Genomic DNA, 21,330 nt, shown 5'->3' with positions numbered 1-21,330 from the left:
GGCACATGGATGGAGTTCCTAGGCGGGGGCGGAGGCGGAGATATGTGGGACAAGTGATTTCCGCATCGCTTTCTGGATCGCAGCGAGCGGCTGCGTTGATTGATTGATTAATTGACAAAGGAATAGCCGTTAGTTTTCCATTCGCATTCACATTCGCATCTGCATTTGCATATCTAATTTATGAACGGCCAAGTCTTGTCCGGCCGGCCGTATGTAGTTCATTGTGTTAGCTATGCAAATGCTGTACTTCCGCTGCGAGTGTCTGCCCAAAGCAGCTTAATTATTCATTAATTTCAACTTAAATTTCATATTTGTGCCTGCAGCCATTTCAGCTTCGGTGGCCCAGTTTGGATGGCCCGCAGTTGCAGTTGTCTTTCCGCAGGCTTTTGTCACCATAAAACTGAAGTGTTGCCCGATTATGAAATAATTATAAGCGTTCTGCACGCACTAATCGGTGATTTTCGGGGCGTTTGGGTTTTGATTCGGATTTTGGGAGGCAGAGTTCAATGTGGGGGTTATTTGCACCGATGTTCAAACGAATTTAACTAGCTTTGTTCAGAGATTTGCGCAACTCGGACATCTAGTTGCCCGTTCCATTGTGTTCTAATACCCATGGAAATGAGAACATTTATGAGCTACAATCGGCCCGAAAATTGCACCCAGTTAGCACCAGTTAGTCTATGTAAATTCACAAAATCTATAAAGTAGGACCCAATTTGCCACTGCCATCTGCCTCGACCTTCGTTTTCAGTGGAGGTGCTGCAGCATGCCTTGCATATTTAATCCTGGCTACATTGGACCCGATCCACCCTGCTGTGACCCGGATTGCTTGGAGGAGGGCCACTGCACGGTTCCGGAGTGCGGAGTTTGCCCGGAGTCCCAACTACCCCGATGCAATCCCGCCCCACAACCCAACAAGGACACGGCGAGGCAGCCACTGGAACAGAAGGCCGAAAAAAAACCGAAGCCGCAGGAGCAGCAATAGTGGAGAAAAGGCTGTGCTGCAAAGAACTTCCCAAAACAGACCACAAGTCCTTTGGGAATTGGCTAATATCTCCAACATCTTGATTTCAACCGATTCCCCCATTACCTTTTGGAAAGCAACGTTAAAAGTAAAATGAACACCTTAACATGATAAAACAAGAGAGAACGCTATAGTCGAGTTCCCCGACTATCTGATACCCGTTACTCAGCTAGTGGAAGGGAGAAGGAGAGTCTTAAACACAGTTTTTGGCGGTTTGTGGGCGTTAGAGTGGGCGTGGCAAAAAGTTTTTTGGTAAATCGATAGAAATTTAGAAGACCAATACAAAAATGAAAAAATATCAAAACATTTTTCAAAAGTGTGGGCGTGGCAGTTTTGGGCGGTTTGTGGGCGTTAGAGTGGGCGTGGCAACATGAATTGACAAACTTGCGCTGCGTCTATGTCTCTGGAATCTGCATGCTGAATCTCAACTTTCTAGCTTTTATAGTTTCTGAGATCTCGACGTTCATACGGACGGACAGACGGACAGACGGACGGACAGACGGACATGGCCAGATCGACTCGGCTATTGATCCTGATCAAGAATATATATACTTTATATGGTCGGAAACACTTCCTTCTGCCTGTTACATACTTTTCAACGAATCTAGTATACCCTTTTACTCTACGAGTAACGGGTATAAATAGTGTCTATAATAAGCAAATTACGAGTTTTCTAATTCAGCGAATGAAAAACAAGAGAGAAAACGCTCGAGTTCCCCGACTATCTGATACCCGTTACTCAGCTATTGGAAGGGCGAAGAAGAGTCTTCAACACTGACAGTTTTTGGCGGTTTGTGGGCGTTAGAGTGGGCGTGGCAACATGAATCGACAAACTTGCGCTGCGTGTATGTCTCTGGAGTCTGAGTGCTTAATCTCAACTTCCTAGCTTTTGTAGTTCCGGACAGTCAGACGGACATGGCCAGATCGACTGGGCTATTGATCCTGATCAAGAATATATATACTTTCTATGGTCGGAAACGCTTCTTTCTGCATGTTACATACTTTCCAACGAACCTAGTATACCCTTTAATCTACGAGTACCTACGGGTATAATAAAAGGCAATCAAAAAGAGTGGCCACCTTTGTTATTGTATATTCGGTTTAATCTACCTTAATTAAGTTAAAGTCGAAGTTTGCATCAGCACTTCTGATTTAAATGTCAACCAAATAACACAAAAACATACTATTTCTATTTCTTTATTCAAAATTCAAGCACCATACGTGTTGTTTCAGCCAAACATTTGTTTTAATTTCTCATATTTTACTTGCATTTCTGGTGAGTTGTTGAAAGAGAAAATGTAGAAATATATTTTAAAAATAAGCTTTGCAGACATCTCTCGAGTGCTGAAAATGGTTTACTTAAGTCATCCTTGGACTCCCGCCGTAAACCCCTTCTACATTGGCCCCTATCCGAGATGCGCAGTTTGCCCGTGTGACTTCGACATTTATAAAGGATACACCCCCGGAGGCTGGCATAGTCGTTGCTATAGCAGCTATTGACGACAAGTACCCAAATGCACGAAAATGCAAGAATAATTTGGGAAAAAAATCTGAATGAACTTCGACGCCGCACACCGGTTCACCTCTCATACAGATATTTGCAACAAAAATAAAATTGATTCACCATCAACTGTGGAAAATTGCGGGGGAAATAGAACGTAATCCAATCGAAATGACTTAGATTTTAATATCAAATTCGCATCATAATTTGTGTGAAAATAGTTTTCTAAATTCAAAATTTAAGTGTCTTGGCTTGACCATCGACACTGGTCATGCCATCGTCTGTGGATCACGTGGTACACCACGTACTGGCCCCAATGGCAATCAACGTCCTCGATTGCGTGGTGCCAGTTATCCGCCAACTGGTGATCATCATGCATCAGGCGTTTCTAGTTGGTCATCAGGAATCGGAGCCCGTGATCGATGTATCCGGCTTGATTCAGCCCGTTCGTAAAATAGTCTTGATGGTGAACGATCCAACGCCGGAGTACCATGTCGACCAGGAGCCGGTGGTCAATTCGGATGACATCAACGTCCTGATGAATGGAATTTCGCGAAGTATCCGAAATCTGGCCCGCTCGACCTATGATACCATCTCGGCGATCGCTGGAGAGTAGCCCCAGAATTAGTTGTCATAGTGGACGACCCAAAAATTCAACATCGACCCTCCTAATCCCCCAGAAGATCCTGCTCCTTCGCCGAAGACATGGAAACGGTGCACACGGCCATCGGGGTTGCGGGCATAGTGGCCATGTTCTTCGTGGTGACCCGATCGGTAACTCAAGTAGGCGGCATGGTGTTTAACCAATCCCGTGATCCGATTGCTGACCTTGTGAGCCGTGGTGGTCCAGTGGCGGATCAGCTGTCCGCCGTCGAGGGGGAAACTCCTCTAGTGGAGGGCGACCGCATGGATGGCGCCTGTTCCGTGGTACAAAGCATTGGAGGCAAGGCGTGTGCCTTGATAGGGCCATTGCTCCCAAAGTTTCCGACTGAACGGAATTCCGAGGTTTCCCCGAAGGAAGTCGAAAAAGATAAAATGGACTCGGAGCAGGTGGTAGTAAAACAGGAAGCTCCGCCTGCGGCAGATTTACCGGAAGAGGAGTAGGATCTATCCAGCAATGATGTCGAATGGGAAGGCTTTCAGAATGTAAAAGAAAATTTTTAGTATTCTCTAGTTGGCCTTGAAAATAAACTTCACTCTTTTTGTAGGCTTTGTGTGATTCGAAACCAGACGAGCTCATTCATTTTGAACAGCTTGGACTGATCACATCTCTTTCGTGAAATAGAACACAAAAAAGTAATATGAAAAATTGAACTAAAATTCTAAATTCGTAGCCAAGGACTAGCTTCAACGTATTTCTTCAGCAAACAAAAATCACAGGTACGCTCGAGCTCGTTAAAATTGAATAAAAAAGAAATACAATTTATACAACAATTTGTAAAAAATTGTTTTGTTCTTTATACCAATTTTAGAATTCGATAATTAAAAAATGTGTAATATCAAAAACCCGTTTTAAATAGTTGCAGCTGTACCATTTGACCCTGCAGATCTGCAGATTCCAGAAGTGATTCGCGAGTGTTCCTACCCAAATCCAAAACTTTCAAAATGGTTCTGATGCTTTGCTGCAGCTTCGATCCCTTCTACGTGGGACCCTGCCCACCCGGCTGCCTGGCTCCTTTGATGGGGGGAACTCCCTACTGCGGATGCGGTCCCTGTGGAGGTTGCTGTAGTCCTTGCTGTGGTCCTTGTGGTGGCTGCAGCTCGTGTCCCTGCGGCTGGTGAAGTGCTCACTGGAAAAAGAAAAGAATGGTCTCTAACCGCTATCATAGGCAATACTAAGCGCATGCGGTAAGAAGCTTCTTCCGGGATCAAGCTTCTGTCAAAGACTGCTGGAGGGATATATTGGTGTTAGAAACCCTTTTCCTTGGCCGGGGCTAAAACACCCAAGCTCTCGTATACATTTAGAATTTTTATTATGGCTGTTCAGTAATAAAATGAATTAAAATACAAAATTAACAGAATATATCCAACCTGGCAGGCGTATTACGTATGAAAACATGGATGGCCTGCCTTAGTTATTCGGTGTTGAGGCTGCAAGGACCGCACGCCCATAAGGATGCACATGTTGTCCTAGGTAAGGTCTTGCGTAGAACAGCTGTTCGGGCCTCAGGATCATTGCGCAGTCGCGATTCGAACTCGCAACTCGAACAAAAACATAGAATGTAGAGCATTGTGTCAGGTCAAAGGTTGTTGATGTAGGGGAGGAACGCCCCCCCTTTCCTATTCAATCTTTGAATGAAACTGAAACTGAATCTCCATTGCCTCCTGATGCCATGTTGTGTTTTGGATAAGCGCGATTTACAGCGCTGTGTCTAAGGTGGTGATTCCAGTTCTCTAAATTCATGTGTGTGTGTGTGTGTTTCAGCTGGCCGTTTCACTCTCATTTTGGCATCGCTTGCTTTGTTTTTCCCGCGGAATTTATTGCGGTAGGTCGGAATTTTCATTGCTTTGCCATGGGGGGGGAGGGCACCCCTGTAGAAGTGCTTCCATTTTTCTGGGGTTGCCTGCGAGTATGAGTGTGTCCTTGCGCCATGTTTTATGGCAAAAGTTGTCTGCCTTCTTATATTTGAGTTTTAGTTTGCGATTGCATTGTGTTTCTGGGGGATGTTGCCTTCCATAAGTGTTATGAAGGAGCAACAGTTTCTTTGGGTTAGATTATAATTTAAGCAAGATTGCACAGTTTTACGTGTTAAGCAAAAACCGCAGTACTAAATAAAACGTAGTATGATTTCAATCATACTACGATATTTGGATATTTCTATGATATCACGTCTTACAAGAAAATTCGATGAAATTCAGGTTCATCAACTCCGCACAATGGGCACATCCTCCCAGTGGCGACAGCTCGTTCAATGCAGTCTTTGCAGAAAACGTGGCCACAAGTAGTGGACACTGGTTCCCTCTCCCGGACGTCTTCCAGGCACACAGGGCAGTTGTAGGGCACGTACGACTCCCCGGCATCGGATCTGATCCGTTTGGTCGGAGGAAAATCCTCGCTAGAATCGGAGTCTTGCTCATTCGACTTCGGTTCATTATGTCTACGTCTCCCCATTGAAGTTGAGGCTATGTTAGAGCTGGAGCTGGAGCCCAAGCTGAAGCTATTGCTGGACGAAGAAGAGGTTTCACTGGAACTGAAACAGAACGGATCCGAGTCGCTGGAATAGTCCATTGTACGCCGCACCTGTACAATGAAGTGCTATTATAACACATGGATTCCGTATCCACTTGGCAACTACGGGACGAGAACTTACATAGGATGCGCTACTGGCGCTGGAACTGGAGCTGCTTGAACTGTCCGAGTCGCCAGAGTTCTCGTTGGGTGGTTGAACCTAGTTGATCAAGGTGTAATATGTAACTCGTATGTAACTCTGGCATATGATATTATGACTCCGGGACGAGATGGCTAACAAATACTTACAGGTGAACCGATGCCCGAACTGGAACTGGCAGCAAGCACGGAGATTGTGCTGTGGTTTTGCTCTGATACCCCATAATTATTCGAGGTGCGGCAGTTCTCCATAGCCATTTCCACCTGTCCAATGAAGTGTATAGCCAATGGATCTGGATTTGGAGCTGGACGAGCATGAACTTACCACGGAACTGCTGTGTGTGCTGAAGCTTGAGCGGAGCCTGAATACGGGTCCTATGGACTCCATCATCCTATGGATCTGCTCCGATTCACTAGAACAGTCTGAGTCGCTGAAGTCCTCCATCTGATAACGCACCTGTGCTCGAATATTATATTGTCAATATTACCAATGAATTCAGCCTAGAGGCTTACAAAGTTTTAAGTTTTATTCACAATTTGCCGGGCAAGCTGTCAGAACACACGCGTCAAAAAATCTCGAAAGTACCAGATTACAATAGCAGTATTTTTTTTTCCCACGGTCACACTGCCATGAAAAGTACTCTCTTTACATTCCTTGATTCCGGATTCCCAATACAATCCGATCTGGACAGCTTTTAAATAAGGTGCCGTGATAAATTACTAAACTTAAATGGCTCTCAGTGTAATGTAATGACTTTCAGTCGTGTCAACCCAATTAACGGGCGATAACCCCTATGTGGGTGCTCTTTTTGGCAGAATACCACGGGTTCATGATCTTAGTGTTCTTCTGGACCCTAAACTTACATTTTTAGATCATAGATCGTGATTTGTGTTGGTTTTATAAAAAGGTGGTCAAAGGAATTTGAAAGTAGTTACATGACTAAGTCCTTGTTCATCTCGCTAGTCTGTCCGATTCTCGAGAATGAACCACCTCAATGTGAAGTTCACTCGGATGCACTCAGGGATGCAAACCTTATACTAACTTATTCTAGTTGGTCATGTTAATTAAGTTACTTTCCCTAGCTAACCGTAGAACGATGCTTGGAACAGTCTTTATTTGTAAGCTTATTCGTGGTGAAGTTAATTAGTCGGCTAAACTTCTCTAGAAACTACGTACCCCTCATTTTATATCATTGCAAATCCAACTATGAGATTTGATGACCCTCCACTTCTGTTCAGATTATAATAGACTTTATCACATTATCTCTAATCCTTACTTAATTACTAGCTTGTTTGACACAAAGTTAGATTTTAATTACCATTATATATTTTCCTCGATATTTACTGTATTGGGAACGACAAGGTGTATGGAGGTGTCTCCACCCGAATTTCAGGCGGGTGGGGATTTCCCACGCCAGAAATTACGAAAGAATCATAAAGATCTGCAAAATACTAAAAAGAGCATGCAAACAAAATGGAAGCAGTTTACTTTGTTTTGCAAACTGCGCGAGATTCTAAATTTGAAATGATTAGGCAAAAAAGTGTTCAAGCCAATCAATTCCACACCCCAAATGAAACTGTGTCGCCGGCCCTGATAGTCGGGTGCCCCGTCTATCTGATATCCGTTACTCAGTTAGTGGATGTGCGAAGGACAAATTTCACAACTGCCAGCTTTTGACGGCTTTTGGGCGTTAGGGTGGGCGTGGCAACATTGGTCAACAAACGTGCGCTGCGCCTATGCACTATGGGAAATTTGACCCCTTTTTCTGGCCAAAACCCATTTTCTGAAAGTCGGAATATTACAATAATATTTAGTGTACGCATTCATAATTGACCAATCTTTAGTGGTGCATACCAGAAATTTTAATAGATGGCGCCACAACAAAGAAATCTGCTGTTTAAAACAGCTGTTGCGCGTACACAAAACAACAATCTGCAACATTAAGTTTTTCTTTCGTTACAAAAGTTCTAATATCTTTGGAACCAAAGCGTTAATTTTCATTCTGTAAAAAGTATTTTAATCAGTGGGCCTTCTATTAGGCGTTTGCAACATTCAATAGAAAAAAAAAACTAGTGTTGTCCCAGTAATTTGGTAAAAATCTTAGTTGCTTTACAAAAGTATTTTTTTTTATAATGCCTAACTTTGAATAGAGATTTAAAGTGATTGCAGCAGATTGCATCAATAAAATATACCTCATATTGTAGCTTATTTAATTCTTGTTCAGATTATTGTAATTTTAAAAACCACTTTTACCGATTCTGGGAGAATTTATAGATTTTAGACTTAACCCTACTTTTCCAAATTCAGAGTAATCTCATGCTAAACGGGAGTTAAACAAGGCGGTTGCTGAATTGTTTCGTTATTTTTATTAGTACTATTGTTGTTAACTTCTGTGAAATAATTAAGTATATAAACTCTATCACGAAATCAGTTGTTTTTGCTGAGATTAGAAAAAGCATACAAAAAGAAAGAAAGCCTCTACGAAAATTAATAATATCAATATAAGGGACTGTGCCACGCCCCCAGTTTTTGGGGTACGTTTAAATATGGTCTAGTGCAAATTATTGCAAAAAAAAAAAAATGAAATATCTTTATTCGTTCTGGAGTTATAAATTACAAATAATAGAAAGGGCGGTGCCACGCCCACAATTTTTGGTACCATAAAAGATATGGACTAGTGTAACCCCATACAAAAAACACCAATTGAATATCTCTCCCCGTTCTGGAGTTATTAATTTAGGCCAGAAAAAGTGGTCAAATTTCCCATAGTGCTATGTCTCTAGACTCTGTATGCTTAATCTCTCAACCGTCTAGCCTCTATAGTTCCTGAGATCTCGCCTTTCGAACATGGCCAGATCGACTCGGCTATTGATCCTGACCAAAAATATACATACATATGTAGCTGATATGGTCGGAAACGCTTCATTCTGCCTGTAACATACTTTTCAAGGAATCTAGTATACCCTCTTAATCTACGCTTACAAAAAAAGTATAGTAAGAGGGTATACTAGATTCGTTGAAAGGTATGTAACAGGCAGAAGGAAGGCTAGACATACATATTCTGCTTGTAACGCTTTGTTTCTATCGATCATATGTAATTTTTGTTTGTTCATTAAGTTCTATGGTATCCTATTATAAGGTTGTATAATTTCTAAGAAAAAGGTGACTCCTTGCTAAGAGTGAAATTCAAAGATCGAAAGTCCGAACCCAACAACATAGAATTCCCGAAGTCGGCAACGAACTTGCAACATGTTGCAAGTGCCGCTCGGATTGTCTCGAGCCGTTGGAAGCTCGAGTCGCGTTCTCGACTTCCGATTTAACTTTCAGCGCGCTTTCGGCCGACTTCAGTGTACGTTTGGGTCGCGCAGAGTGCGGTTTGCAGTTCGATTCGGCTTAATCCGCCCAGTACTTTTGGCGTAATTCATCCGTAGGACTGAGTTCATCTGCTCTGCCGCAGATCTGGCAGATAAGACTTGGCAACACATCAGGAGCCAGTCCTGGAGGCCCTAGTCCTAATTCAATTTTCGGGCGGGTTAATTGGCAGCCCGAGAGTTGCGGATGTCGTAATGACGGTGCCATTCATCTGGCATTTGGCTTGATTGCAGTTCGCCGATCGCATTGCCGTGCTACAGTCTGAAATACTTGGTTAGTGCGGGTTGCCAAAAAGTAAAACAGAAGCCGGGAAAGTAGACAGAAAGTACGGTTCATTTGCTAAATACACGGGACCATTCGAATTTCCCGACTCTATTTAAGAGTGTGTTTGGGCACTGTGTGCTTGTGCGTGTGCGCTCAGTGAGTGAGATGTGTGGCAAGTTTCAGTTATTGGCAGCCAGCAACTGATTTGAATATTCACTCGCACACTCATACACGAAAGGATCTGCGCTGCCAAAATACTAGACCAGATTGCGGCTCCTGTGTCGCCAGTGTAAAAGTGTGTGTGCAGCATCATACGAGTATATATGTAGGTCCTGCAGCAGGCGTGATGTAAAGTGACAATTTCTGGTAATTTTCGATTTACATGCCGTTGTGCATTGGGTAAGTTTGACGAAGGATCCCCGGATTTTATTTACTTTGTATGCCATTACCTGGAGTTAATTTTATGCGTAATTTATTGCTACGAATAAGGGGAGAAAGAGGTCAAGCTTGAATCCGTACCTTAATAATAACCCATAATAATAACTTTATGGCGTAACATTTAATAATAAATTGGTTAAAAAAGCTACTGAAGGATACCAAGATTTATTTGCTCATAGTTGACAAATTTACTATTATCCTTTGGTTACTTTTCATATTTAAAGATATAGAAATATCATTTTATGACGACATACATATGATAATAAATAAGGAATAGCACTAATCTCGAAGAACAACTAATAAACCATTTATAAATTGATTTAAAAACGTTCCGTTAGGCCACGAATAATGTTGTTTGCTTCTACTTTCCAAGGCACACGAGTAGTTACCTCAGAGCTGAGATTGGTTTACACCTGCTCGGATGTCTTGACAATCAGAAACCGCAAGACAAACACTACCTGTGGACCCGCGAACATATCAGATCGCATATACTTCCGCTCTTGGGGGGTTTCGGCTTAAACGTCTTCCTTGAAAAAGTTAACCTTCAATGGATGAGTCGAATAAATTACTGAATAGAGTGCTATCGACTTTAGGCTCCTTTCTCTCGAGCATAAGTTAGCGCCAATAAATATCGCGACATTAGGAAATTTTTATTGGTTTCGCATGGCCGTAGATGGTATTAATGGGAGCCATTAATATTTAATCCTCGACAACAGGTTTCACCAGCGTTAGGGCAAGGAGTATTTTAACCACTCATCCCATTATTTGGCAGAAGGCGAATTGAAAACTTTTACAAACAGCACCTGTGTCTAAAGAATTTTTAATAAAATCTCCTGAAAAAGTGGTAAACTCAACAAAGCCATTCGTCATGCTCAAGTAACTTGGGTTTTCGACTTTTAGGGTTCTTTTTCTCCTTCAGGGTTTTTCTTGCTGGTCAGCGAACCAGTTTGGCATCATAATTATGCAACCAGGCATGCAGCTGAGGACACTGTCGGTTGCCAAAGGGTTAAAAAGAACCTTTTCTTCCTTTATGCAAGTACATTTAAATTTGGGTCACTTACGGCCGAAGCAAATTGTAATTAAAATATGCACTTTCCATGCAGCCATATAACAATTCCCCCTTAATTTGAATCATTAAATCGCAAAAAAAACACACTTTCATTTCGAACAAAGCTACTCTTTTTTTTACTTTTGCGACGGCCTTGACGGGGTTAAAGAGTCGTGGCTGTTGAAAATAATCATCATCAGCCGCAGGAATCCTAACCACCATCATTATCGTCTGCTGGTCTGTTTTGCATAATTTCATACATAAACTGTCGCTTTTTGTGCGCATAATCTGCAGCTTTGATGGCAAAAAATAGGCAAAAATGTTAAATAAAACGCAGTGTCGGTGGAAAGGTGTCACATGCTCCAAAAATTGGGTGTTCTAAATGTTCGAGAAATGAAGCGCTGAAAAGTTGGTCGCGTTACGCATCCGCCATGTTGCGCGGGGCCAAGTGGTGAGGATTACGACGGGCGCCCATATATTTAATGATATGCAGCTGCTGTTTTACTTGCGGTTACTACCTGTCGCCCCCAGAATCCCTTAGTACATTTTCCCGCTCGTCCCCCTTCCGAAGTAACTTATGAATTTTAAGGTGATTTTCATGTCGCAGGACCAAGTTCAGGAAACTTTGGGATGCGGGTCCTTTGGGGATTTGGGATGAGTGCCACGTCACTTCGGGGACATGTCAGCAAAGGGTTGATCGCATCATAAATCAAACGAATTGTTAGCCCAGTTCGCAATCAAAATCATTCTGCGGTCTGCAGCATTTGTTCCTCAGAAAGTGGTAATTAATCATCGAAAGTAATTGGTTTTCTGTTTTGATTTGACATTTGAAAAATTGCAGCTGTGACAATTCAATCCCAGTTCCAGTTTATTTGCCTAGCGCCATTTACTTCGCTGGTTTTTCAGTGTTTCAGTTTTCAATGTTGCAAAACAAACGCAAAAGTTTATTTTCCTTTGGTTTTTGTCGAAGTGAAATGGTGACCTATGCAAATTTATGAATGCAAATTAAATATAAACGAACGCATAAATGCGGCTTAAAAATATTGCCAAGCAATATTGGCGAACAATGGGATTAACTTGACAAAAAGGTCGGGAGGGTCCTTGAAGTCCACGTTTTTTGCACGTGTATTTATAGGCTAAATTGCCAATATTGCCGCAACTCTGGCTTTAATGGAATTATGTCGCTAATTTAATGATGGCAAATGGATTGTTTTGTCGTTGGTCTCACAGAGTTCGGTTTATGGGCACAACCGTTTATTCAACTTTGCAAAGAATCCGAATAAACTCAGAAATTAAACTAAGACGCAAATAAAGTTTCTGGGCACAGTCGCGATGTTGGCACTTAAAACTTCTTAAATGCCAATCATACCCCAGCGAATTTCTTGACAATAAAAAATTATTTAAAAATCGTTAAAGTTTTTAAAGGGAAGCAGCATGAAGAAAAGAAGCAGAGATACTCTAAGCTGTGTGCTTCTTTTTGGTTGGGTGGCACTTCAAAAGAAATAAAACGGAGGCACAAACATATCCCCACCAAAATACCCACAAATTCACAGTCTTTGGTGACTTTGTTTTGTTTGCCAAGTCTGAAAGTGGCTCTCGTGGTCCGTATTTGTGTTTTGTTTCAGCTTTTTCGGTGATGAGAGCCCCACTGCTAACTCAATAACACAATTTATGGTATTTTTTCAAGTGGCGTCCTCGTCGGGTACAGAAGCATCTCACATCGCTTGTGTTTGCTTTCATATTGAAGTTTATTTTACAGTTTTATGATCAGGGAAAAAAGACGAATTAAAGAGTTGATGATTGAAACAGGTTTAATAACGCTATTGTACTCTGTTTTTTGGTTTTTATTGTCAGTCGAATTTCACTTAATTTCAATCCAAATTAATTTCCGTTATGTTTTTTTTTGAATTCCTGAAATTCTCGGGAATAAATAATTTTACCTAGGATAAATCGTATTCGAATGGAAATCACAATCTTTATTCCGTTGCCGCCACGTGCTTCTTATATTTTACTTCTCAATTAAATACCACTTTGCCCGACATGAATGCGCATTTTTGTTGCTCCTGCACATAAATATTTATGCGGGACTTAATCAAAGAAAAATGTTGGGACTGAGGCTTAGGCCAGCTTTGGTCCTTTCAGGCTCTAGTCCTTTTCATTGCGCCTGTTCTATTTGCGCCAGATCAACTCATTTCTGTTTATTTAAACATTAAATGTGCTTACATTTGATTAGCAGCCCGAGCGTTTAATTCCATATCAATGTGCTGCCAGAAAGCTCTTTTCGGCGGAAAACCATATAAAATTTATGTGTTTGCCTTGCTTTTAATTTGTTTGCATTTTTATATTATTTATTTTCGCTTGGCTTGTATAAATTTCTCTTTTTGGTTTTGAGCTCATTACATTTCCTTTCGGGTTATGGGAGCTATCTTTTATGTGGCCAGTCGCATTAAAATGCATGAAATGCGCAATTAAATACGAGGACAAAGTCTCTTTGAAGATGGCAGCGGGATACCATTTCCTTTTAATTAAATATGTAAGGGCGTTTCACATTTAAGCACATATCGATGCTTAATTAAAAGCACTTTGTGTGTTCAGTCCATTACGCAAAAAAAGGTTTCATAATTTGATGAAAGGGGTGCTTGGCATATCTTTTCCTTTTTGTTTGTGTATATTTTAAAGAGCCACTGCCACTGGGATTTCTGCTGTCTGGGCTTTTTTTCCGCGGCTCAGCTGTGACAAGTGGCACTGAACTGTTGTCAGCTCGTTGTCCAAATGACAAATGGGTGCATTTGCCTTTTGTCTTTTGCCGGGCGGCATCGCCATCGATATGGCATTGAAGTCGCGCCGGGCGGCAATAAAAATAAACTGCTTCGGCAACGAATCTGAAAACAAATCTCCTTTCCCCAGTCCCCAGTCCTTGGAGCTTGGGACCACACAACACGACGCGATGAGCAACCGAGTGTAAAAGTATGCGAATAGCTTGGCATTTTTATTTATACTCCGCGACCCGCCAAAAATTGTGAACATGGATCAATGTGGTGCCAAACTTTCAACTGGCTTTGTCGTTGGTTTGTAGCCTGGTTGTGTAACCGTTGCCAAATAAACATAAAACACAATGTATCGTAGCTTAAAGGATCATATTCTCCCTCATATTCATAATGTTATCATCTGGATTATCGCCGGGACCCGCTGGTGAGTGGCGAGTGTGTGTGGGAAACAACGAGGCGACAAATCAGGCGCTCAGAAATTGTGTTTTCAGTTCATTTGGCTTGCTGCGGCCCTCATTCGCCAGCGATGAGGTTAAATGGATCAGGAACATAACAATTGCAGACATAATTGAGCCGTTAAAGAGGGTGTGGATGGGCAAATGGCATCGGCTTTGCTAAATCGCGCCTAAGCGTTGCCATATGTAAGCTAACTTTGCAAAATCCCACGGCTTGTTGCGAATTGTAACAAACTCTCACCTATGTATTTTGCCACGGAAACTATCCAATTTAAATATCATTTGTCGGAAAAAATGCGTACTTCAATTTTTGAATTTTTGTAAACTTTATAAGCCATTGCATTGATGGTATGAATGAAGACTATATGTGGGTGACTTCCATTCAGTCATAAGCTATATTATGAATAGTTTTTTAAGGCATTGCATGTTCCTAAACATTAATTTGTAAATTGTTCCTTTATTATGAACTAATTTATACTTGAGAAACGCACCAATTCCCGTATACTAAATGCATTTCACATATTTTATTTTCGCATATTTGGAAGTAATTGTATGTTTAATGTTTTTACTACCGACAGCTGTTTGTGTGTTACCAACTTCTCGGGATTCAACTAAAAAGAGTTCACTCGGGGTCAGATATTTTTGAGATGCACCAAGTTAATTACAAATGCCAAGTGCCCGCACAAAAAGCGAGACCCCAAAAGGATTCACCTACGTGGTTGCTCCTATATCAAGCATACGCAGAGTGTTCGCCAACAAGCGGCGAAAACGCAGTCGTGCTGCACTAATTGCTTGACAACATTTCGCCACACATAAGACAACAATACAATTAAAACAACTCAAAGGGAGAGCTGTGCAGTGGACAACAGAAATATTATAGAACTCAATTTGCTAATTGCTATCAAAATAATGAAGTCTGCTTGCCGGTTGGGGTTCTTCGCTGATTGCAACCATCAAGTATCATTCGAGTAATTTGGAGTGCACTTGGAGAGCGGTTCTTCTCCTCCTTTCGGTTCCACTTGGGGTTGCCCCTTGCTGAGTTTTGCGAACTTGGCGATTTTTTATGCCACTCTAGCTATTTTTAATTATAAAACTAAAAGTATTTACAACCCATTTTCAGGGGAATATATACTTGGGGCTCATGAAATATTATTATTAGCTAAACCACCAAGACATAAATCAATATGGTTTATACCCTCCCATTACGAACGAAGCTGCTTTTGCTTTCTTAAAATGTAACATTTAGCATCACTGTGATGTCTTACAGCTACATATAAAGAAAAAAAGACTAGACGGGTAAAAAGAAGACGGAGCCAAAGTTTGTTGCTCACGAGTCAAACAAATAAAAGTTCAGCTTCAGTTCAGTGGAAAGTTCAACCCATCCCTACGATTCTTGAGGTGTTTTGCCAGAACTTTTTGTTCTCTGCATGCGCTGCTATTCCACAATGCTCCCTCTCCATAGAAGAAACTTTTCAGTTATCCTTGCTTATTCTTCGTCCATTTATGTCTTGTTAGTAGTTTTATATGCTCCGCTCTATATTTACTTATTTTTTCCTCGCAACTTTTCTAAACTGCTTGCTAACTAAGCTTTATTTTGTTTCCCGAGCATCCCAGTGGGGGGAGCCTTTAAGCACCTCCACAGCCAAGCGGTTAACCCGTTCCTGATTAATTTCCAGTACTCAACAAAACTGGGCTTTGCTTGCGGAAGTTGGAAGTTGGCAGGGAAGGATATATTTCACCGCGTGTTTCTGTGAAGAGTGTAGGGAGCACTTGTGGCAGGAAAAATAATTAACTTGGCATTCGTACATTGTGATCGTGTTTTTGTTGAACTTTAATCTTTAGCCCATGACAGGAACTGGATTATATTTTTGGCCCAAAAAAATATAAAAGAATAATTGTAAATAAATATATTAAGCTTTGAAACCTATAAATTTTTTTAATATATTCGAAAACATTGTCATCAGACGTTTAAAAAGTTTTTTGTATCGTTGAACATTTTATTTAATAAAACAAATACTTTTTTAGTTGCAAAGGCATTTTGCCTTCGTCTGTAAATATAAACTAAATGAGCCATATTAGCTTGCCTGCTCGAGAAGCTCGTAAAAAATTTACCCCCGAAAATCACATGTAAATTAAATGTCAGCCAGTTGCCAACGCCTGCTAATTTGATCTAAATTCACGCACTCATTTACTTAAAATATGCGTAATGACAATTTGATTAGGGTAATTTGATGTTGATCTTCAGCGGCGCGTTGCCAAATCCAGAACATCGTCGGAAATTCAGCAAGGATATTAAGGACAACAAGGCTGAGTGTCGTGTAATCATTTTGGAGGCAATTTGGTGATGGTTGTGAGCCGTTTATGTTAAATTAATATGCAGAAACAACGGCAGCTAGGCAAATTGCGGCAATAAATTAGATGCTGACTGGAATGGAAATGAAATTGGTTTTCTTTGGCTCGTTTCAGCCGCAAGAAGTGAACGAAAAGTTGTCTCCAACTTATGAACAATTTTCCTGGACCCCTTTCCAAATTCCGGCAAAAGTTACACGTTTAATGCAAAAACTCTTTCCGTACTTTGAATAATTGCACGTTCTTGGGGGCCTATTCGGTGGCCAAAAATTTAACTGCCTTAAATGTCCTGCGGCTGCCGCTGCCTACGTGTCCTGGCGTTTTAAGAAGTCAAACCCAAATCAGTTTGCCAGGTGGCCCACGAAAATATCGTCTGGCTACCTAATTTTCATTAAGACATTTTTCACCCCCTTAACACCCACCAAGTTATTCAATTTCAGTTCAGTTTCCATCCTGCCTCGTGCTAAATTTGGCAAGAATTTTTCATGTCCTTAATTTGGTTCAGTAAATGTTACATGCACTTGACTGGAAGGGAGAATAAGTAGAGTCAATTAGTGCTTGAATTGAATTTACTTGGAAAATTAGGACGTGTGTCTATCAAATGTTCCTGTCTAAAAAATATTTTAATGCGAGTTTACGTACCCAAAGACGAAAAATAAATAACCGGGATTAATGTTAGAAAGAAATTAAATAACTTTTTGTATGATGACCAGTGTTCTAATATTCAGTATTTCGCTAGGTTATTTTTCCCAAAATATTTCTATAGAGTGACAACATCCATTACCGTTTTAAGCTTTTTTTTTTAGGGACTTATAATCATGTAACTAATAGACCTTTGGAATCCAGTAAAAATCACACATTGGCTACCGTGAGATCCCACAAACATGTACCATACAAAAACCCGGAGAAAGCCACAAAGGACCTAAAGCAGAGTTTTCCAGCCCAGACGAAAACTCGAAAAACACAATACATTTTATAAATTACACACACACACACACAGTCTCAGGCATCCTTGACATGTGTCTGTGTGAGTGCGCATTGTTACAAATGGCGAACTGAAAATACAATTTGAGGCAAGTGTAGCGAAAATATTGTGGTAAATACTTTAAATTTAATGCAAGTGCCGGCAAGAGGAAAAGCCAGCTCCTGGTTGTATTTGTTTACTGAGGTGTGAGGAAATGGATAAAGAGGGACAGAGAGAGGTAGCTGGAAAAGCGTCTTTTCACCCAGAAGTGTTTCTGCAATATTTTCATAATTAATGGCACGTGCACTGAGTGGCCGAGTCCATCAAGGATATAATTACAATTTGAGGTGTAACGTGCCAACAATGTGGTCAGCCCAATTAAATATAAATAAAGCCTGGTCGGTCGCAATGTGTGGAGCCCCGATTGCGGTTATCAAACAAAAGGCTTTTGGTATCACAGAGCTATTTCATTGCTGTGGTTTGCCCAGGAGATTAGGTCCAGATGGATGGGAAATTGACTGAAACAAGGCTTTTCCACTAAGAGTCTACTAAGATATTTAAGAGAAAAAACTCAAAAATAAAGTAAATAAGAAGGGCACCGCTTGGTATTCAAATATTTTATTAATTTGCCATTAACAATTTTCTTTCGAAAACTTTCCGCTTTTAAGCTTTAAGCAATTACAATACAGAATTATGAAAATTTCATAATTTGCTTAAATGGCCAGCAGCATTAAGAGGGGATACTGCCATCCCGCCAGCAAAAAATTCCTCTGACAAACCGCAGAAAAAAAAGGAAAAACAAAAACGTGCAGAGTAACCGCAAGGTTGAAAGAAGGGAGCACTGAAGGAGGTCCTGCAGTCTCTTATCTATGGGCATAAGCTATGAAGACTGGGGCCAGAAGCTGCTCAGCGTTAAAACGTGTTCAGTGTCACGTTGGACAAGGGTCCTTTCCCATTCTTCCTCTTGTACTGGCATTAAAACCAGATTGGGAGTATTTAAAATGGCAAAATAAAATGTTAACGTGCTAAAGGGAATACATTAACACATATTCACAATTAAGGCCTTCTTGTGGAGTGCACAAGTGAGGCTCCCCAATGCACTTACGAGCAATGGACTGACTGACATCCAGATAGACACTCAAAGGCGGAATCCCAGGATCCAATTCACTCCAATGCCAGTTCATACAAAATTAAACACGAGTGGAGGAAAATCTCATGTTCCAGCTTCCTTAATGCAGAGTCGAAGAACTGACCGCAAATATCGGGCCCAATACCGATAGGACACCGGAAAAAAACATGTTTATTAAAAGTAAATTAAAATAAATGTAAATTAATATGTTTTGTATCCAAGTATGTTAGTCGCTGCCTACCGTTATGTGTTACTTAAATATAACATTTCGGAGGAACTCATTCAGTTTTTAAACAAGTTAAATAAAATATAGTACACTGCAAGAGATAGTTTTTATTTTAGATAAATGATTTGCTGGACGTTTAGGCTGAGAAGCTATCCATTTTAATGAGTTGGATTTCAGAAAGCAGCTCCTCCTCCCCAGTAGAAGACTTTTTTCTGTGCACTTCTGAGGGCGATGAGGCGTATATGAGGGGCTGTCATCCAAGGAGTCTGCCCAACTGGGCCACAAAACCTTTATGGCTGTCCGTACACACACTGGCATACCGAAGTGTGCGGGTGCAATGTGTGTGTGCATGTGGCTCTTAAGTGCAGCCGGGACATACTTGGCTAGCCTTCCCTGGAATCGTGGCTAAGCTTAAACCTCACAGTAGTACGCCTCGTAACTTCGGCCTGCCCCTTTACGCATTGTTAATTTTTTATGGTCCAAACGAAAATTTTCACTCAAGATTTATGAGGCAGCCGGCAAAGTGCACGAGTGCACAGCATTGAAGCAGGAACATCTCGACCAGGAAAATGAAACTACGCTATACTAAAGCTAATGCGAATTAGGCACTGCAGTAGGCTAGACTAGTCTACGAATTTCGGCTGAGAGGGCTTCACACTTTTGCTGAAAAAATAGCAATGAAAAGTTTAATTTTTTTTTTAATTTCAAGAAATTCTTCTTCAGCTACTAACAAATTAAAAGCTTCGGTCCTTAGCTACCAATTCACATATCAGGTTCCTCTTACTTTCTTATTTTAAGTTTTTTATGAAATAGAATTTTAATTTTTTCATTATTTCTGTGCCAAATATCTGCGAGCACTAAATCACTTTGCGGCATCGCTGTCCTTGAGTCCTTGGCAACACTTCAATAATTTTATTCTTTAGACATTTTTGGCCGCGTTGTTTGCTCACCGCACTCACCACAAGTGCTAAATTTCCAAGGAACCCGTACGAAAGGAAAACAGAATTTGCCAGGAGCTGAATTCAATTAATGCTGAAAATCTTTGCCGCTGAGGAAACCAAAAAATCAAAGATGGCCATATACAGATTTTTGATGTTACGTCGGACTCGGATTTTCTTTCTTTGGAGCTCAACATAATATCGAAAGCCGAACCGTTGACCACAAAAGTTTACCGACAGACAAACTTTGATACAATATTTATGCAGACCAAATCGCATTGAAGCCATTTATTTCCGTTAGTTATCACATTCTAATTAATTTCTGACCCAAATACCCAGAGAAATTTTTGGCTCGATCTCGTTGGCTCGTTGATATTTTCCCTTCGACTGCTTTTTCTGGCAACCAAAGATGCTGGCAAAAATCTGCATAGAATGACAAAAAATATTGAATTAAATTTATGGAAAGTGAGTTGTGGCCGAGATGTGCTAACATTTTCGAAACAGTTGAAATACGCAATCAATTTCTGTTTAAGGCTTCAGCTGTCTGGCTGCGGAGTAATCCATAACCGCATCGATCGAAGGGCTCTTGCTAAATATTATCAACTTTTTGCTGCGAAAAATTGAATTTGGAGCAGAGGCAGGTGAGATTGATAGATTTCCCGGGGCTTTGGAGGTAAGCCAGGTGTAAAGTTCCCCTTCGCCGTGCATCAGTTGGACCTTTTAAATTACTAATTTTAATTATGCCAGCCGCTGGTGAAATTCAACTGCATTGGACAAGAACGGCACAAAATGCACACAGTTTGTGGGTCGTAGAGCTTCGTGGTATATATATCTAAATTCACACAGATAGCTTTTGTTCGATTGTTTGTTTGCGGAAATTGAGCGCTGAATTTTGGGGAAACTTCTATTTGGGTCACACAAACAAGCAAGCAAATTGGTTTGGGAGTCATTTGTAATAGATACCACATATCAAAATTGAATTTCATTGGAAGTAGCTGATTATCATTTGATTTGCATATTTTCCTGGCACTTGCTAAATTCAACAGTTTTAGCTTTTTTTAAAGCTTGAAAGCGCATAGTTAATTATATACCGTATAGATTGTAAAAATATTTATTTGTCGAATAAAATAAACAAGGAAAATGGTTTTTTAAACAGCATTATCATTTTGCTGTCACTCAATTTGCATTTCATTGTTGTAGAAATAATTATTTTGAAATTCAATAAACATATTTATAAAATCTATAGTGCAGAATGATCTAAATATTTTAAAAAAGGTAAATTATTATATATTAGTTAGTAAGTTAGCACTAATTACTTTTTAACTAAGGAAGAAATTACGCTAGTTTATAAGTTTTAATTGAAAAGACTAAAATAAGTTCACTTTTAATAGCTGTATAGATTCATTTGACCCAATTTCAGTTTAGATAAAATCTATTGCTTATTCTAACTAATAATGCACACGATTTTCTTCGGTAAACTTTTTCGATTTTGTTTGTTTTTAAGTCCACAACATATTTGCACAGC

At 40.5% G+C, this 21,330-nt stretch overlaps 7 protein-coding genes across 7 annotated transcripts in view; 6 read left to right on the top strand and 1 right to left on the bottom strand.

The window, feature by feature from the left end:
• The first annotated feature begins 619 nt into the window (after positions 1-619).
• LOC6529432 lies at positions 620-1,140 on the top strand. The gene has a single exon (XM_002090400.4). It carries the CDS (start codon positions 767-769, stop codon positions 983-985), a length of 219 nt encoding a protein of 72 aa, XP_002090436.1. The 5' UTR covers positions 620-766; the 3' UTR covers positions 986-1,140.
• Positions 1,141-2,172: 1,032 nt separating this feature from the next.
• Positions 2,173-2,654, top strand: LOC26534879. The gene is made up of 2 exons (XM_015197361.1): positions 2,173-2,300; positions 2,355-2,654. The coding sequence occupies exon 2, from the start codon at positions 2,375-2,377 to the stop codon at positions 2,522-2,524; it is 150 nt and encodes a 49-aa protein (XP_015052847.1). The 5' UTR covers positions 2,173-2,300; positions 2,355-2,374; the 3' UTR covers positions 2,525-2,654.
• A 101-nt stretch (positions 2,655-2,755) lies between these two features.
• LOC6529431 lies at positions 2,756-3,172 on the top strand. The gene has a single exon (XM_015196682.3). It carries the CDS (start codon positions 2,797-2,799, stop codon positions 3,139-3,141), a length of 345 nt encoding a protein of 114 aa, XP_015052168.1. The 5' UTR covers positions 2,756-2,796; the 3' UTR covers positions 3,142-3,172.
• Positions 3,173-3,230: 58 nt separating this feature from the next.
• LOC26534552 lies at positions 3,231-4,537 on the top strand. Its single transcript, XM_039372466.2, has 3 exons — positions 3,231-3,671; positions 3,734-3,905; positions 4,046-4,537. The coding sequence occupies exon 1, from the start codon at positions 3,231-3,233 to the stop codon at positions 3,627-3,629; it is 399 nt and encodes a 132-aa protein (XP_039228400.1). The 3' UTR covers positions 3,630-3,671; positions 3,734-3,905; positions 4,046-4,537.
• On the top strand, positions 4,131-4,537 carry LOC6529430 (male-specific sperm protein Mst84Db). Its single transcript, XM_002090398.4, has one exon. The coding sequence runs from the start codon at positions 4,131-4,133 to the stop codon at positions 4,305-4,307; it is 177 nt and encodes a 58-aa protein (XP_002090434.1). The 3' UTR covers positions 4,308-4,537.
• A 688-nt stretch (positions 4,538-5,225) lies between these two features.
• Positions 5,226-6,443, bottom strand: LOC6529429 (putative protein TPRXL). Its single transcript, XM_015196856.2, has 5 exons — positions 6,367-6,443; positions 6,179-6,310; positions 6,004-6,117; positions 5,837-5,914; positions 5,226-5,766 (listed from the first exon to the last, which is right to left on the bottom strand). Exons 2-5 carry the CDS (start codon positions 6,296-6,298, stop codon positions 5,359-5,361), a joined length of 720 nt encoding a protein of 239 aa, XP_015052342.1. The 5' UTR covers positions 6,299-6,310; positions 6,367-6,443; the 3' UTR covers positions 5,226-5,358.
• Positions 6,444-9,197: 2,754 nt separating this feature from the next.
• The window catches only part of LOC6529427 (insulin-like growth factor-binding protein complex acid labile subunit), a 49,237-nt gene continuing 37,104 nt past the window's right edge, over positions 9,198-21,330 (top strand). The window contains exon 1 of the mRNA XM_002090395.3: positions 9,198-9,889. The gene's annotated coding sequence lies outside the window, so the exon portion shown is untranslated. The remainder of the gene's footprint in view (positions 9,890-21,330) is intronic.

This window comes from Drosophila yakuba, chromosome 2R, assembly GCF_016746365.2.
Source record: "Drosophila yakuba strain Tai18E2 chromosome 2R, Prin_Dyak_Tai18E2_2.1, whole genome shotgun sequence".
In the NCBI taxonomy this organism is placed as follows: Eukaryota; Metazoa; Arthropoda; class Insecta; order Diptera; family Drosophilidae; genus Drosophila; species Drosophila yakuba.
This window is presented reverse-complemented; position numbering and strand designations above follow the sequence as displayed.

Bases quoted from the DNA above. Each gene is read 5' to 3' on its own strand.
- LOC6529429 (XM_015196856.2), bottom strand. From the start codon at position 6,298: ATGGAGGACTTCAGCGACTCAGACTGTTCTAGTGAATCGGAGCAGATC. The intron at 6,118-6,178 runs GTAAGTTCATGC...TTCATTGGACAG, and splicing joins GCACACACAGCAGTTCCGTG to GTGGAAATGGCTATGGAGAA. The intron at 5,767-5,836 runs GTAAGTTCTCGT...TTCATTGTACAG, and splicing joins GCGCCAGTAGCGCATCCTAT to GTGCGGCGTACAATGGACTA.
- LOC26534552 (XM_039372466.2), top strand. From the start codon at position 3,231: ATGGAAACGGTGCACACGGCCATCGGGGTTGCGGGCATAGTGGCCATG.
- LOC6529430 (XM_002090398.4), top strand. From the start codon at position 4,131: ATGGTTCTGATGCTTTGCTGCAGCTTCGATCCCTTCTACGTGGGACCC.
- LOC6529432 (XM_002090400.4), top strand. From the start codon at position 767: ATGCCTTGCATATTTAATCCTGGCTACATTGGACCCGATCCACCCTGC.
- LOC6529431 (XM_015196682.3), top strand. From the start codon at position 2,797: ATGCCATCGTCTGTGGATCACGTGGTACACCACGTACTGGCCCCAATG.
- LOC26534879 (XM_015197361.1), top strand. From the start codon at position 2,375: ATGGTTTACTTAAGTCATCCTTGGACTCCCGCCGTAAACCCCTTCTAC.